We start from the raw sequence: 18,350 nt of genomic DNA, 5'->3' as shown, positions 1-18,350 counted from the left end.
CAAATTTTGCAGCTGGCTCCCTTCTTTGCACTGAGCCAAACCAAAAGCACAGCTCCAACCATCCCAAACTTCAGAAGGGTTTGGCTTACCCTTCAGGCATTGTGGCTCAGCCCAGGCCTATTTATTCCTATATTTAATTTCTGCGCTTGAACTAACACAAGAGAAGTTGTTTCCATAGTATTTCCAGTCCAGCCACAAGCAAGAAGGGGCCAGAAAACTCACAAGACAGAGTGCCCCTTTGATGGACTTCAGATAGTTTGAAGAAGTTCTGACACCTTTAGAAATTCTCCCATCACACTAACAGTTGGCAACCGAAAGTATCAATTCCTGGGCTAGGTCAGCGATGGAAAGTAGGTGACAGCTAGCACTCTAGTGAATAAGTGGGACTGTAGATTTAGTGACAATTCCAGCCCACACAGTTATATTCGCATCTTGCGATCCAGGAGTGAAAAGCAGCCCGTGTAGAGACCAGCATGCAGCCCCACTTGGGCCACTTAAGCCCTATTCTGAGAGCCTAAGTGGTACATGGGCTTTGTGCTGGCTCCCTGCACGAGGGAGGCCTAAAGAACCCAGATCCCCATTGTTACCTGTCAGCAATGGTACCAGCTACCAACCGGCACCAGCTGGCCCAGTTGCAGCAGACATGCCAAGGATCAAATGAGTGTAACGTGCTGGTTGTCTCCACAGCAGGGTGTAGGCACCCTGGAGCAGGCAGGTGTGAGAGACGCTGGTGCTTTCACTCCTGCGGATAAGTGGAGGATTGCAGTCCAGCACCTTTCACCAACACTAGATTCACTCAGAAAGGGTAAAAAGAAAATATTATCCTCGTTTCCCAGAGGGAACCTGAAGCATGGGGAGATTAAGGTCCCAACGGAGTAATGCACTGGTGACCCCAGAGATACTACTCATGTTTACAGCAAGGGCACATGTTTAACTGCCCCGCTGAATTGCAAGTCTAAGAGACTGGCCTAGAGTCATGCTGGAATTTAACCCAGATCTCTGAATCACAAGACCATCCTTCCTCTAATCTTCCTGACCCTCGCCCTCGCTTTTGGAAGTCACCCCTCATTTGTAGACAAATATACATATAACTGCATACCTGTCTACCATGCTTCCTCCCACCTTTTATCTGCCTTGTCTGATTCGATTGTGAGTTGTTTGGGGTGGGTGCAGCCTCTTACTCTGTGGACATTCAGTGTCTAGCACAGTGGGGCTCTGATCTACGCTGGGTCTTTAGGTACTGTGGTAAAAATAATAATAATAATAAAATCCTCCTATGCACTTCAAATATTGATCTCAAATCCCTTGATTGCATCATTTAATTTATTATGTTTTGTATGTTAAAGAAAATAAGGTTATCAACACAGAACTGAGGTACAGCAAGTCAGCAAAACCTGACCCTGCTCAGCAATACTGTATGGATCCACCCCACAGCTGATAACACGCATTTTGCTGGGAACAGATCTTTCCTTGACCTTCATTTTTTCCTCCCCTGTTGATTTTTTCCCCCTCCCTAAAAATGGAGCCTTTTTCTTGCTAGTTTATGGTGAGACTCAAATGCTTTCTGGACGACAAAGTCCACTTGTCAGCAATATTCTCTTAAATGTCTCTGTTCTCTCTCTACAGCCTGCCTGACAATCACTCTATTATTGGAGCTTTCTTATCCAATAGATTTCTTTTTTTTTTACTCCCCTCCAGGGCTAATAAGGAGAGAGGTTGCCAGCCGCCACAGAGATGCCGAGGATTTCAACTCCGAGTTCGGCTGAGACTGAAACCCTTATATGGCAAACTCCGGGAAAGTGCTATTATGTTGTATGCTGGATACTGTCATTTGAGCACTATGAATTACTTTTTGAAGCATGGCCCATTCATCAGTTTTGTAATGCACATTGTTAGTTCAAAGACCCTGCTTTCAAGTCATTTTTGCTCCCAGCACCCCCGCTGAAACATCTGACCGCCATCTCTAGATATTTCACTAACTCTTTGCTCATCGTGTTGAAGGGAAAATATTTGCCATGTATTTTAATTCCTCCCTCTTATAATGTATGAGACTCACCTGCCACTAAGGATTTTCTGCTAAGCAAGAGGCACTCCTGTTAGCCAATGCTACTGGGTACTCAAACGTCAAACTGTCTCTTCTTGACCTGAGAAGAACTACTCAGGAGGGTTAGGGCATCGGGAACCTAATTTACCTTAGTTGTCTTCTCCAAAACATCCAGAAGTTCTGCTTAAAATATCTCTTGCTGCATTTCAGATGTGGCCATGTAAAGGTTATGCTCATTAAGGTAATTCTACCATATTTATTTACAATGCAAATGTCCTGCCAACTTGGGGTAGGCCCTGTTCACGTCGTCACCACAGGTGCTTCACTACTGAAAAGTGAGTTCATGCCATTTGTGCTCTGTCACACAGAGTTGCTTAGACTTGTCCTCATCCTCAGAGCAGTCCTCGTTGGCCTTCTCTGAAGAAATACTGCCAGCACTTTAGAGTTCCTCTTGCCATTGGAGAACCCCTCCTGGGTCTCTAGGTCCATGTGATGTGTAACTTACAGTGGAGAAAAGAATTGACTGGCCTAACTCTGTGTTAGAAGACAGCAACAACAATGGAGTGGGTGGGTGGAGGGAATCCAAGATGCTGTTTGCCACAATTGAGACTACGAAAAAGTCCCAAACCCAAATTTTTACAAACCCATCTTTCCCCATGCCTTAAACCAAACAGCCATAATAGGCCCCATCCCTTAAACAAACCTGTATTCCCACGGAAATTCATGGGGCTGCTGGTGAGTTTGTTAGGCCCAAACATCTTTATTATCATTTCTCTACTGTCAAAATGAAAATGCTGGACCACTTTCAGGCATCACTTTGTGGTACTTGGTCTTGTGCCAAGAAAGTTCGCAGGGCCATTGCTTAGAAAAGCACACAGGTTTATTGCATATCAATCTCATGTATAAATTCATTGTAGCATTGGAAAGATTACATTTGGTATACATTCCTATTCTACAGCATTAACCTCAAAATCAGCTTTCCTATTCATTATTTTAAAGGTCTTTCTCTACACAAATACATTTGCCTTTTATCACAAGCATCAAAATGAAATTTGTAAAATCGCTTTTTTTTAATTATTTTCTACACTTCATATCTTTTATTTCATTATGCTCCCAACACAGCGATTTCATATTAATTAATAACTGCCACCTCTTTTTTTTTCTTCCTTGGCAGTTCAAGGCTCCTAGCCTTGGACGCAAAACCTAATCACATATACAGTAAGTGCATCTACAGAATTTTTTTTCTTTTTGATAAAAATTTCACAAACAGACACAATAATGACTGCTAAACACAAGTCATGCACAGTTTACTTATAAACATAACAGAAGCAATATACAATCAAGAATGATATGGAACAAGCACCATCCTCTTTCTCAATGTTTTTTAAACATTATATGAAAACCAGACATTTACAATTGATTTTTTTTTAAAAAAACAAAACACTATACAGTTCTAAAGGAAAAAAACAAACAAACCCTAAATCAAATCTGTATTGTAACAATGGGAGAAGGAATGACATAGGATGCACAGATTTATGATTTTTGCAAGCATAATATATATATGTTTTAAATTACATCTTCTGCAGGCTGAAAATGACATCAGGGCAAAACATCTCTTACTTTTGAAGAGAGTAATGAGAACGTAAAATACATTGAGAAATATTTTCAGAATTACTTTGTTCACACGTGAATTGCACATTTGGAAATCAAAGCTGCCTTTTTTTTTTTCCTCTCTCTTTTTCGTTCTTTTCCAAAAGTGGTAATAAGAATCAATGACAGAATAAAGAAAAAATATTGGAATAATGCAATAACATTTTAATCACAGTATCACTCAACACTACAGAGAAACAGTTTCATGGCTTTAAACACTACTGACCATCAACTAGGAGCAGAGCTTTTGCCCTCATGTTACCAACGCAAATCTGAGCAGATTGTTTCACTCCCTGCTTGTTTTTAAACAGGCAGCAAAGTGCAGGTTCCTACACCATGATGCTTCCCCCCCCCATCCCCACCACACACACACACACACACACACACACAAAATACAGCACGTAAAAATTGAATGTAAGTCAGTAGATTGAAATAGGCTGGAGGGGTGAGAGGGGGCTTACAGTCCAGTGCTTTGATGCTTAGAGTCTAAACATGTTAATATGTCATTGTGCAAGTGCTTTTATAAATGCTTCGTATGAAATGAAAAAGAGAAGCAGTTTTCAATAACTATTGAATTTCTAAGTGCTGATTTTGGGGAAATCGAGAGGCTCCACTAATCGTTTTGAGCAAGAAGAAAATCGTAACTTTGTTTTTTGTCCTGGAATGTAGTATAGCATTTCAGCTCATGTTTTGTTCTTAACCCTTTCGGTTTGGTTTGCTGCTAGCATGCTGCTCTGCCGGCTGGGCTCTGATCATCCAGTGACGTAATGGCATGTCGGACCCAGCTGGTATGTTCAGCAACACAGTAGATGCCTTCTGTAAAGAGGCACCAGCAGCCCAGCAAGTGTCTTCAACAGGAACATGCCTGGTATGTCTAACAGCAAATCTGGTGCATTCTACCTGGACATACCTGGATCTTCCAAAAACAAAACAAGTGCAATCTACCTGGATGGACCTGGCACATTCCGTCGCACAGCAGTTGCATTGCACCTTGTATCTGCCAAGTGATTCATATCGTTATTTTGAATGCTGGTATCTGAGTGAGCAATAGAAAGGAGTAGCAGAAAAAAAATTTTTTTTTTGCTTTTATAATTAGCTCATATATAAAATTTCTAAATAAAATAGCAATCAGTAGAAGGAAGGGTCCCTCCGTCTTACAGTTTTATTTCAGCAGTACTGAACAGTTTGGCATAGCCAGAGGCTGCTAATAGCCTCCTTGGATCCACCTAGTGATTTGAACAATAACACAGCAGGTCCCATTTCTCACCTCCCACTAGTATGGCAATATGGCTACCTGCTGCAGACATGAAAACAGGTAAAATAAATAGCCCCCATCCAACAAAATTCTTAGTTATAATCACCTCTTGGATGGTACCCTTGATTTCAAACAATTACCAGGCCTTATGGAAATCACTCTAACTCCACCCCTTGATGTACCACATCAACAGCATTGGTTCCTGAGCATAATATGTTAGTGGTGTAGGGTGTACATGAGCGACACGGCTGCAGCAGAGGCCCCAGATCCTTCCCCTGGCTAGTTCTGAAGGAGAGTCTAAGTTCTGATTGTGGGATCTTTCTTGCCTCTATTTATTCTTGACATAAGCAAGTCTCAGGAAACATCCTTCAAAATAAGCGATTGGTTTTTTGTTAAAGCCCCAAAAACATTAGCTACAAATCGCAACGTTTTGAGTGCAATTAAAGAAGGGGCTAAGGGATAAACATAAATTGGATTCGGCATTGTATTTGCTTATCTTGCTTGGAAAAAATCTTAAAATGCGTAGCCAGTGCTGGTTTAGAGAAGTCTGGATACTTAAATTGACAGAGACCAGCTAGAAGAAAAGGAAGGAAACAAAGTGTGGTCTTTTTTGTTTTTTAAATAACAGGAAACATAAAAAAATCATTTTATGATTTAAAAAAAATTTAATCTTCTTAATATAGGGCTAGACTGTGTCACCCTTACTCACGGTGATTGGTAACGTACTACTCAAAGAGCCCTGTTCAAATCAGTGAGCTACTCAGCCCCAGAAATGGTGGCACACCCTGGTCCCTAGAAGGTAAACAGATATTGCTCATTGTCAGGCACAATTAAGAGCTTTTAACACATTGTTCTTTTGAAGAAACAATGCAAGAAATAACAGGGCAGTGTCCACAGACTGGAGGGAAGACAAAAAAGCCTTTACAACATTTCTGTTTCTAAGATCTTTGCCTATGGTTTGGAGATGAGGTCACCATGGCAAGTTATCCCTATATATGGAGAAGCAAGGCTGACCCCTCTTCAAAAACCCATGCCATCTACTTACAGACAAAACTTAGGATCGGACCCTGCAAATACCTACTTCTGCTCTTAGAGCTTGATCTTGCAAGATGCAGAGCACTCTTGCCCCGATCCAGAAAGAGACATTAGCATGTGCTTAACTTTAAGCATGTAGTAGTCCCATTGACTTCAAAGCACAGACTTACCCGTTTTAACTGAATAGGGACAGACGTGCTCCTATGCTTAAGGTTAAGAATGTGCTTAAGTGCTTGCTGTGGGGAGTACTATGTGGTAAGCACGGTCGGTGATAGTGTTGATAGGAGTGGGCCTCTGAGCCTTAATCCTGCAAACACATACATAGTCCCATTGATTTACTTTAAAACTACACGTTTGCAGGATGAAACTTCACCTTGCAGGTTCTTCTGGGGTATGTTTGTTTCTCGAAAGAGTGAATATTTATAGTGATATAATATTGCTGACAACCTCGCTATATACTGTACCATTTTATTTTTAGAAGAGCCACCTTTTAGTTTTGGAAATTATACCAGTTACTTTTGTAAATGGCTACAAATGCCAACTGAATCAGTAAAAAGAAAAGGAGGACTTGTGGCACCTTAGAGACTAACCAATTTATTTGAGCATAAGCTTTCGTGAGCTACAGCTCACTTCATCGGATGCATTCCGATGTATGTAGCTCACGAAAGCTCATGCTCAAATAAATTGGTTAGTCTCTAAGGTGCCACAAGTACTCCTTTTCTTTTTGCGAATACAGACTAACACGGCTGCTACTCTGAAAACTGAATCAGTGTTATCCTGCAGCTACCCATCTACACTGCTCAATTTGTATTTCAGGTATTTACAAGGCATAGATTGCTTATAGGTAACAAAAATTATACTGATGGGATTTTGTTTCAATTCCTTTATAAAAATAAGCACTGATTCCCCCCCTCCCCCCCCCGCCAATATGGCACATTTGCATTGCATGCCATCCTGGCTACAATATGGAATTTCACAGTTGTTTTTATTTACAGTTTTTGTTGCTTTATTTCTCTCTCTCTCTCTCTCTCTCTTTTTAAAAAGAAAAGGAGGACTTGTGACACCTTAGAGACTAAGCTGTAGCTCACGAAAGCTTATGCTCAAATAAATTGGTTAGTCTCTAAGGTGCCACAAGTACTCCTTTTCTTTTTGCGAATACAGACTAACACGGCTGCTACTCTGAAATCTCTCTTTTTAGTTTGTTTCTTTTGTTTTTTATTAAGGGCATGTTGGAAGGGTTTTTCGTTTTGTTTTTGTTTTCTTGTGATATTTTTTCCAAACAATAAAAGAAATAAATAGAACACATCCTACATGCAAATGTAATTGAAACTCAAATTTAACAAAACATGATTGTCGGGAAAAGCGGCAGCAAGAATAGCAGGATTATTTAGGGTCATTTGGCACATAAAAAAATCTACTCCCTGGTTATCAATCATACAACATACAACCTTAATTACACAATTTTGGTCCTTCACTAGATACTTATATTAACATTATTTCTTCACAATAATGATATCCAATGCAAAAAATACTGTTAAGGAAGAAATAAAATAAGAAAAGAATTAGAAAAAAAATTACAAGTTATATACAGATTAAGGTAAATTCCATTAGGAAAAAAACCAATTATTTTATTATTTTAAATTGGCCCCTATGGGAATAATTTAAAGCCCAAGTGAATGGCAAGTACTGTAATGTTAGCATAGGCAGACGTGCCAGGGAAAGGAATGTTCCGTCTGACTCTTAGAGACTGGTTTCTTTTGACATTGTCAGTTCTTGGGCTACACTTAGTCAAGAGCTTTGTGCAAACATTTGAAACCGGGGAGGGTATAGATCACTGTTGGATTCAGAGCCTTCAGCGCATATACATGGTGACTTGGAGAAACTAGCAGGAGGGATGTCGTCTTTCCCTGGGTGAACTATGGAGAATTATTTGATGTTGCTGATTATCCTTTCATTCCCTCTACCCCAGTGGCAAACAGAGGTGCAGCCCCAGGGGCCAGCTGAGTCCTCGTGGCTGACCTTCTCTGGAATATGAGGTGTGGCCCATCAGGACTGCAAATCCCAGCATGCAATGCACCACTGTAATCTGAGCAATTGCTTCCAGATGGAGCATTGCATGCTGGAACCTCCTCTACTGCCATGATCTGCATCTTCATATTCAACAGCAGAGCAGCTGCAGTCTGTTCCCGCACAAATAAACTAGGGGCCCAGTCTCGCAAACACTTACTAGCAGATGTGTTTACTACTGTGAGAAGTTTCTCTGAAGTCAGCTATTGACCCAATTCTGCAAACACTAACTACTAGGCGTAGCACTTACTACAAGTGGTACACCCAGCTTTAAGCGTTTCGAGCCTGGTCCAAAGGCCATTGAAGTCGGCGGAAAAACTGCTAGAGTCAGGCTTGTGCAGAATTGGGTCCTTAGAGCATCTGGAGGCTCCTAGGTGAGTTGCTGATGCAGCATTCAGATGGGCAAGTTTGTAGCACCCCTGATTCAACTTAAAGTCACTTGGTGGCAGGCACCTGTCTTACCTTTAGGCAATCCTGATTCTGTAACACCATATCTAGGCATTTCTCAGCACACACATTACAAATGTCAGAGTGGCCAATGTTATTCTTTGTAATATTTCTAACCCCTTTCAGAATTATGTTCAGGTTTAGCTTTACCTATAAAAATCACAGCTAGAACACCAGGTTGTTATTACAATGTAGAAATAGCACAAACTAATGTCACAGGATTTCTGGAGGCTGCTTTATGTCAGCAAAAGAGCTGAGACTTCAAAGCAATTTAAAATCATCCGTAAAAAATTGCAAGTAATTTTAGATCCAGAGAGAAAATATATTTCCTTAGCCACATGCGTGAGGAGTTGAGCTGCACTCATAAGGTTATTAAAAACAAGGATTTTTTTTAGCCATATTATCAAAATTATGGGGTAAATGATGGCAGGGTACTTGGCATAAGCAACCACCAGCAAACCAACACAAGGGCACAGGGCAGAGGTTTCTCCCCCAACATTGAAGAGAGAGCATTTGAAAGACCCTCTGGGAGAGAAACTACACAGTAGCTTTCTAGGGTCGAGCTTACGGGGCATTGTCTATGTATTTGTGTGCATGTCTGAGCAGCCCCAGCAATGCTCCTTCTGCACCAATTATTTGTGCTCTTGGCAGAAGCTAGCCCTGTTTGGACATTGCACGTCAGGGAGCGTGGCTTCCCACAACAGCGACTCACAACAACAACACTTTGCAGTGTAAAGATGAGTGCTGTTGTGGGGGGTGCAGAATTTCACGCTCTTTCAAAGAGCCAAGTTAAGTAAAATGGGTCAAATTCACCATTCCTTGGTATAACGCTGGTGACTATATCAGAATTATACCAGGGATGGATCAGTCCTAGGTCTCCCCCCCCCCCCCACCCCAGCCCCCTTATGACTGCTATTCAACTGAAGTGAATGTGGTGTGTGAGGGGGGCAAGGGGTCGATGACTTCAAGTTTTAGTTTATAAGCAGAAACCAGCTGGCTCAGTTATATTGTCTTGTAACTGTAAAGGGACCAGTATTTGATTGCACCATTGCAATTCACTTATGGTTTACACTATTCTTAGAGATGGTGGAATCCTAGGGCTGCTTCAGGGCTATCCAGTTTGGAGAGTTTCTTTCTAACAAATTAGAAACCAACAACTGTGGATAGATACAAATTCGCGAATTGTAGGGTAGATGTGACAGGTTTATTCTCCCAGCCAAAAGCCCAGACGACTCCCTGTGGCCCTCTGATCCATCTTCTGCGTGCTAGAATTTCTGATAGGGCAGTCACAGCATCACCACCTCCTCACTCGGACTCTGAACCAGTGCCTTCTCGACCCGTCAGAGATGGTTGATGGGATTAAAGGTCCCCGACTCTGAGGCTGCTCCTGCCATGTTCAACCAAGCATCCAGATTATTCTGGGAAGAAGTGTGAAGGGGAGTGTTCTCAGAAAGGGACAGCATCATTGCATAAGCCTAAAGGAGGGGAAGAAGCAGAGGAAGGGGAATGGGTGAATACACTCTCCTGGGTCCTGGAATAATCCACATGAAGTATAGAGTCATTTAACGATTTACATATCAGAAACTGGGGACAGTCAGTGCCATTCACTTTGGTGTGGGCTGGGAATCCTACCTGCCAATCAATACTTATGTTCACACATGAGGAAAACCCAAGGACCTTACCATAGAGTTTTACCAGGCAGCAGTGGGTTTAACTTGCTTCCTTCCTTGCACCTTGCACTTCATGACAAATGCTGACACTTGCATCTAGGCCCCTCTCCTAGAGGACATTACTTTTCCCACTGAACATATCCCGGGAGTTCTGGCCTTCTTTTTTCACATAGTTTTCAAAAGTGCATATGGAACAGTGTGCATTGCTGACTGAGTCGTGCCGATCCCCCCCACCTGGGCATGATAACTTTGCGGTACATCTGGGGAAGACAGGAGCTCATGCCTGTGAAACTTTGGCCTTCAGAAGTTATTGTTGACTCGTAAAAGGAGAAGTGTAAATGGGGGTTCAGATATATAAGACAAAAGTGACTCAGTGGAGATGAGCTTGTGCATAGTATGTTGTTTCATTTACTGAGCATTTCCATTGTGTTTGGAGGGAGCTGGAGCGTGTGTGAAGTTGTGTATGTCCATTTGGCAGTGTAAGCATGGTGTGTGTTTGCAGGCATGACTGTGTGTGTTCATTGCAGCACTACCAGCCGACAAAGCCTAGTCCGTGAATTCACAGAGACCACGGCTTACTGTAGAGTAATTTGGTTGCTTTGCTGCTACCCAGGCCTTCTTCTCCTCCACTTTTGTTTGTCTCATTCATTTTTTGCATCTTGTCACAACCCAGGTCCTGATCCTGCAAAGATTTATGAATGTGCTGAACTTTGCACATTGTGAGTTAAAATCTAGGGAATTACCCATGGTGTGTAACGTTAAGTATGTGTATAAATCTTTGCAGGCTAGGGGCCCTAGATTGGACGCTCTCTTTACTGCAGATGTCTGTACAGTGCTTAGCACACATGTAATAAATAACAGTAATAAAACTTCCCCAAAACTCCAAATACAACTTCCCCCTCCCCCAAAAGGAAGCTCAAATTCAGATCCAGTTCTCAGTCTCACCATTGTATCTCATGCTCGTCTGTATGTGCTGCAGGGTGTTCTGCTTTATGGGTGTTTGCATGGTTGTGTGCATTTCAATACTACAGTGACAGTGAGCCAAAATTGATAGAAAGGTAAGATTTCTGTGCTGGTCTGACCAGATAAATATTATTTTCCCACCATATTGCCTGCACGTAATACATGCAGAGCAGAGAATTTTAAATTGTCCAAGTTATATCATATCTGACAAAATGTAACATGTCTTAGATCTCACTTACTACAAAATTACGTTAAAAAACAATCATGTGCCCGATCTAACATTGCCATCAAGAAAAATCAAGTTGTGCCTAAATAGTTAGTACACTCAGCGTATTAGTAGAAGGACACAGACAGAGGCATGCAAGTGGCTTGTGTTGAAAGTATAAATGAGCTCTTTTTTCACTAGAAAAGAACTTCAGTGGTCTCGTCATAGCCAAAATACTCCCTTAAGTGCAGTCAAATCTGTACAAAATACCCACACTTCCAACAGGCAACCCCCACCTCAACTTCCTGGCCCCAGTCTTAAGCAGTCACTATAAAGTAGCCTTAGGGTTTCCAGCACAGTCCCCTTTGACCTTTAATTAAAGACCCACCTCTATTAGGCAACTGCATTTAGTTGCATCTTTGGGTGATCTTTAACATAAATTGTATTATATTCCTGTTGCTTAGAGGACAGAACGACGCCAAGTACAGTAGCTGATCTCATCCCCAGTAAAACCTGAAGCAGAGGTAAATATACTCAGACCTGCACTGGTATTCTTAAAAGAAGCATTTGAACTATGTGGCCTCTTTTAAGCAGATAAGAACAGATGGTTAATGGCAAAAAGTTTGCAGGTTTTGTGCAGAGTGTTTCTCTGAAGCTTGTTTCAACGTATCCTCTTTGTTCTGGTAATATGGCTGGACATCTCACAGAACGGCTCCCTCATGAGATCTGTTGCTGCTTTATTTGAACCAGGATGCAAACTTCATGAGAACAGAGCCTCTCGTGCCATTTCTGCTTATGGCAAAACCAGCGAGCACAGAGCCATTCTAATTTAAAAAAAAAAAAAAAATTTCCAAGCTCTTTCAAACTTCAGGATTTTGTTTTGAGTTTTGGAAGAAGGCCTGCATCAGCTTCTGCTGTGCCTGAACTGGTATGTCTTTTGATAAGAAGGGGGATTTTATCTTAAAGGTGCAGTGGCATTAGGTTTAAAGCTTAATGCACAAAACAATGGCATTTTCTAAATTTGCTTAAGATGGTGCAATTCTCCAAGCAAGTCTAGAAACTATCATTCTGAATCAGATTTTATGTTTTTATTATTAAATCCTGTTATATTTTACTGCTGTTTCAAAGGGCCAGATGCTCAACTGGTGTAAATTGTCATTATTCCAGTGAAACCAATATATTCCAATATATACCAGCTGAGGATTTGGCCCAAAGTTTGTAACAATTGCATTATCATATTTCTATATACATTTCTATAGACAGATACAGATAGATAAACTACATCGCTATATAGCTATAAAGCTGCACTCACTCCACAAAGTTATAAGGGTATGTGAAACTGATTATATACAATATGAGTTAACAATTCCCTCCCAACTCCTATTTTTCCTGGACTGCAACATGGTAGCAAACAGATGTGATTTACAAGTTAGTCTTCACCATCAGAATTCCAATTCAGCATGGACAGAACACAGACTTGGCTAAAGGAACCCAGCTGTTTGATAATCCCATGCTAAATGCTGGAGGTAAGCTCGATAAAATGTTCTGTCATATACCTACCTGGTTTTTAGCCTGCCTGTACAGAGTCTGTTTTATTGTCTCAGAGTCTAAGGTGGAATTAAACACATCTTTAACTTCAAATGCTTCCTCGGCTGCTTTGCGAAGATCCAGCCCCTTCCCAAAATTCGGCATCTGCTCCAAATCTAACAAGCCGGCTTCGTCCTCCTCAATACACCTGTACCAATGACCAGGGGAAGGGGTTGACCTGTTGTTAGCTCATCTCACCGTTTACAGTCTAACCGATGTGTGTGTTGCTAACTCAGTGCCTGCATGCACATACCATGGGGTTCTCACAAGCCACATGCATGAAGAGACAGACAGACAGGTGGACCAAAAAATGCACATGACGCAAGGAGCAAAGAAAAAGTGGAATGCATGGTTACGCACGTACATCTCAAGCATTAGTGCTACCATATGTTGTGTGGTTACCATTTTCATTCTGGTCTCCGATTCAGAGATGCCTGATTACTAGCTATTCCCGAAAGTTGGGGGAATAGAGCTACTGCACCATATTCCCCAGGGTTTACAATAGGCTTAATTGGAAAACACTGACACACTGAAAAAACCCTTTGAATATAATAATACTTTGCATGATATGGCACTTTTCATCCATAGATATCAAAGCATCTTTAGTGGATAGAAACCTGTGGCACAAGAGAGGCTAAGATCTATGATTTCAATAGTGGACTTCAATGTTGAGTGCCCAATGTTTTGGACCAACTTTAGATACTTACGGCCTGATTTTCCCAAACACCAACGACCCCAATGGAAGTCAGTGGGAGTTGCAGGTGCTCCTCCCCTCTGAAAATACTGAGAGTCAAAAATAGACTTTTCCTGAACATTTAGGCTTAAAGTGACTTAAATGCTAGACTGCATAGTGAGTCAATGGCAGAGTGATGTATAGAAGCCTGATTTCCTGCCCTATCTACAGGAGCATACTTTGGATGAACTTTGGCATGCCAGCTCATGGATGCAAAGCAACAGATTTTGTGAAAGGCAAGTCGGTAAGAGAGCTAACAGAAGGAGTGGATTCCATTTTGCACCATTGTTTATATCTTTACAATCAAACACTGCTATAGTTTATTGCGCTTTCTAATGTACAGTTATCCTAGGGTTCTTTCACGCTAATGTTCTACCTCATACTGTAAACTATGTCTGCAGCAGATAGTTGCCTATTTTTGTTTACACAGCTTTACACTGGGACGCTTTGTATTATCAACCTGGATAGGCATCTGAGTAAAACAGAATACCAATTAAATGTTTCAAAAGTGTCCTTTTTGTACCTGCAAGTGTCTTCCTGGTGGTTTATGAACCAGGGTGCACAGCATGGATGGCACAAAAAGCAAACAAAGGCATGGGGACACAACCACTCTGCCCACACAAAGGCCAGCCGCACCATCTCATCTGAAATTAATGCAGGGCCTTATATCCTGAGACAAGAGGATGCTGCCATTTTGCTGCAGATAACATGGGTGGGGTAGTGGAAAACTGCCATTATCTAGATTTCCTTGCATCAGCTCTCTTTTCACTGAACAGGGTTTTAAAAATTGAGACATTGACACTGTGTCAGGTAGAAGAGTTCATGATACATTGAGGAGGCTGGTTTTTTCATGTGCTAACTGTTTGCCTTTCCCGCTTTGCATTTTTCAGGCCTTGTGTATCTGTCTTCTTATATTTTTGAATTTCAGTTTATTTATTTGTGCTCTCCACCATGGTGAAAATGAAGTTCCTAGGGCAAACTGGAGGTATGATTCATGGTTTGAAAAATAAAGTGATACCACCCATGACCTGCTAATGACACAGGGTGAGAAATCTAACCCCATTCTGCTTCCCAGAGGAAATGGCCCCACCCACCTTCGGGTATGGTCAAAGCTCATGGTGAGGGATGTGGGCTCTTCATCCTCCTCATCCTCAAACGTTCCTTGGGGCTCCGTCGTGGGTGATACTGTTTCATCCTGTGACTTCCCTGTCAAGCTGTCGTCATCTTCCTCCTCCAATTCTTCCTCCTCCTCATCCACATCTTCTGGTTTCTCATTTGCTATCCCATGACACTGGGAGTTGCTATCAACGTCTTGGATTTCTGGCCTGGAATGTTTGAGCACCGGGGAAGGAACCAAGATGTCAGTTGATAGCAGCAATTGCATTGCCATTTTGGTGCAAGATTCAGGCATTTAACCATTTATTTGTTATTTATGGTTCAGAATGGCTGGGGACAGAAAATACCTATTAGATAAGCTATTCCTTACCAATGCAAGATTGTTCTCTACAGTGTCTAAGAGCTAATGGAGTGAGTCAAATATATTCCATTCTTAAAACTAGATTTTGTCCAGTCTGGTTTTAAGTATCTTCACCCTTTGCACTGTAACTTCTGTGGGCCAAAGACCATGTTTTTCTCTGTGCTTATAGTATCAAAATAACCACTCGCCTATCAACAAAGCTCCACATTGGGATAGGTTTCATTACAAACTTTCCCTAACGGCCAACGTACATCTTCTTTTGCCCCATTGCCCCTTGCTATACCCATATGGACATGAGAGTAAGTAAGCTGTCAGCAAAATAAAACAAACCAGGTTAAGAGAACAAGATCCCATTTGGTAACAATATGTAGTTGAAACAGTCTGAGATGCTGCTAGATCGAATGATAGAAGTTTAATTTTAACATCTTCACCAAGAAAGTTTCCACAACCAAATTAATTCTAAAATCAGGAACATCATTGTTCTGTTGCTTTTGTCGAATGTAGGTTACACTAATTACATGGAGGTCCCATACAAACATTTTTAGCTTTTTTCTTAAACCAAAACAAAAAAGCTTTCAAACTTGGTATCAGCATTGAATGGTTATTTGTAAAAACAACAGAGCAGCAGGAACATAATTACAACTGGCTCTGGAATGGAGTGACATTTGTACAACACAGAATGTCCTTTTGGGTTCCCCTGTAGATTAAATATCACTCAGTCAAAATAAGATTTAAAAAATTAAGGGGAAACTCAGATGTTTTCCAAGCCCTGGATCTTGTCACTCAGTCTAAACACATCATCAGCATGTTTGTTTTAGAGAATTTTGATCGATTTTCTTTAAGGTACAGGCCCAAATTTGATTCTCCCTCTGGATCAATTATACCAGCCTTCGAAGGAGTTCTCCTCTTGTCTATTTTTTTGTCTATATCAGGCAAGGTTGAAAGATTCCTAATTTCCCTCAGGAAATACAGTGAACCTTCCCCCCCCCATTTTATTTCCACGTGTGCAATCTAAACAAAAGCTCTGGTGAGAAGTCTGTATCTGAGATGGGGTTACTTTATCTTGCTTTCAGGGCTGAGATGAAGGCAACAGAGTAGGGAAGGAAATGGAAAACATGTCTAAATTTCACATGTTTACAAGCATCCTGGGTGAAGTGAAGTGTTTCATTCCACATGTAAAGTTCTAAAAGACTGTCGCAACTGTAGCACTGGCAAAGAACACAAGGCTGGCCTGCTGGTAAGTTCAGCGCTGAATGCAGTGTAAGCATCCAGCATCAGCACAATTTGTTCTTTGTTTATGAACGCAACAGAATATCCAGGGCTGGGTTCATGAGTGATGGAGAAAACGAAGGGAGCCATAGGAATAGCGCTGGGCAAACACCAAACTTTTTTTCCCCAGGAAAAAATAAACATTTGGCAACATCTAAACATTTGGCAAATTGTGGTCAGTTTCACCTAATTGTTGATTTGGGGACTTCCCCCCTCCTACCAAAAAAGGAAAAAATAATCTGAAAAAAAGGAAACATTTTGATTGGAAATTTTTTTCTATTGAAATATTTCAATTTTTTTTTTTTAAACAACTTTGTTTAAAAATTTCTTTTAATTTTACTTTAAATATCAAAAGGATTAAAGAATAGCAGAGTGAAGAACAGAACTGAAATGTTTCATTCAACCCAAAGCAATTTTTTTGAACTTTTCAATTTGCCAGAAATTTCTAAAATTTTCCTGTCCTATGTGAAACAATTTTTTTTTCCTTTTTGAAATTGCCATTAAATTGAAAATGACGTTATTCACCCAGCTCTACTTGGGAAGGGGGACTCAATGTAGCAGTGAGCCCGAGATGCCAAGTGACTTTTGATGGGAAGGGGATGAAGGGGGAAGTCAAAGGGACAAAATAAGACTTGCTTGAGCCAGTGCAGTTCCACGGAAGCTAGTGGCACTCACCAGAGGTCTAAATTTGGCCCAAGGAGTGCAAAGTGTGGAAGGACAGAGAGCTCATGTCTATTCTATACAAACAAGCTATGAGAGGTTGAAAAGGGAGTCTGGGTGGGAAGGGGCTTGTTGGAAGCATCTATATGGGGAGAGGGCGATGGTTTTCTGAAGGGGCTGCACTTTGGTGGATCTGGGCCACATTTCCTGTTAAGCCACTGCCATTAACGAGCCTGTTCTGAAGGGCTCTCTTTGATGGGAGGGGGATTTTTTTATGTGGATCATGTTTCAGGTGAAAAGGGTGAGGCCATTTACCTACGTCTGCTTCCATGCTGAGGTCTAAGCTCAGCCTCAGCGATGGAACACAGCACTCGGTTTATTTCCATCCAGGCAGGGTCAAAAACCAAGTCATTACACACGTGGCTTTACTGACACCTACGACGGTACATTCCTCCTCATCCCTGCTGGCAGTCTTGAACCAAAACCCAGCTCTGGTGCTTCTGTGCTCCTTTAGCAATCTCCTGGCTTCGGTGAGATGGTCTGAGTGGTTGGAGGGGGACAGGTCAGCAATAATGGATATTTTTAGGTAGGGGAGAATGAGGTTTTCACAAGTCGTTCGTATTGGGGATAACACTGCAGAATACAATCAGCTCCCACAAAGCTGCATTTGCTCCAAATTTGCCTCCACTAATTGTTCTGTGGCCATTTCCCCAGGCTCGAGTGGTTTCACACTGAAGGTACATTAGGGTATGTCCACACTGCAAAGGAAAACCCGGGGCAACAACTCTCAGACCCTGGGCCAATTGACTGGGGCTCATGGAGCTAAAAATAGCAGTGTAGACCTTCCTGCTGGGATGGGAGCCTGGGCTCTGAGACTTGGTGCCGTGGCTTTTCCTGTGCCGCGTTGGACCCTGTGACACTTGGAACTGGGTGATGAAAGGAATTAAAGATATATGGTGGCCAGGCCTCTGGAATAGAAATGCACCAAGAGGAGTTGCAGAACTCTCCCAAGAACAATATTGATCCCAGAGGCAAACAAGAAACTAAACGTCTGTGTATCATGAAAGTCAAAGAAGACCAGACTCTTAAACCAAGGCTGAGTTTTGAAAAGTGAACCTCTTGACATATGAGGAGTGTCTGATTCTTCCTCAGTAGTGCCCTTCCCCACTGAATTCTGTGCTCATGGGATGGTCCTCCACTTACACTCGCTCCCAAAGACAGCACTTCCTTTCCTCACACGCTGCACACCAGTTTGAGCTGTACCACTCATTCTGTGACAGGAACTTTG

The 18,350-nt window shown here is 41.7% G+C and overlaps 1 protein-coding gene across 1 annotated transcript in view; it reads right to left on the bottom strand.

Annotated features, from left to right (window-relative positions):
• Positions 1 to 9,838: 9,838 nt before the first annotated feature.
• The window catches only part of PRDM16 (PR/SET domain 16), a 456,415-nt gene continuing 447,903 nt past the window's right edge, over positions 9,839 to 18,350 (bottom strand). Inside the window, exons 15-17 of the mRNA XM_077837220.1 lie at positions 14,751 to 14,981; positions 12,897 to 13,071; positions 9,839 to 9,973 (exon numbers count right to left, since the gene is read on the bottom strand). Coding sequence (XP_077693346.1) covers positions 9,839 to 9,973; positions 12,897 to 13,071; positions 14,751 to 14,981 — 541 coding nt within the window. The remainder of the gene's footprint in view (positions 9,974 to 12,896; positions 13,072 to 14,750; positions 14,982 to 18,350) is intronic.

Source organism: Eretmochelys imbricata, chromosome 18 (assembly GCF_965152235.1).
Source record: "Eretmochelys imbricata isolate rEreImb1 chromosome 18, rEreImb1.hap1, whole genome shotgun sequence".
NCBI classification, from domain to species: domain Eukaryota; kingdom Metazoa; phylum Chordata; order Testudines; family Cheloniidae; genus Eretmochelys; species Eretmochelys imbricata.
This window is presented reverse-complemented; position numbering and strand designations above follow the sequence as displayed.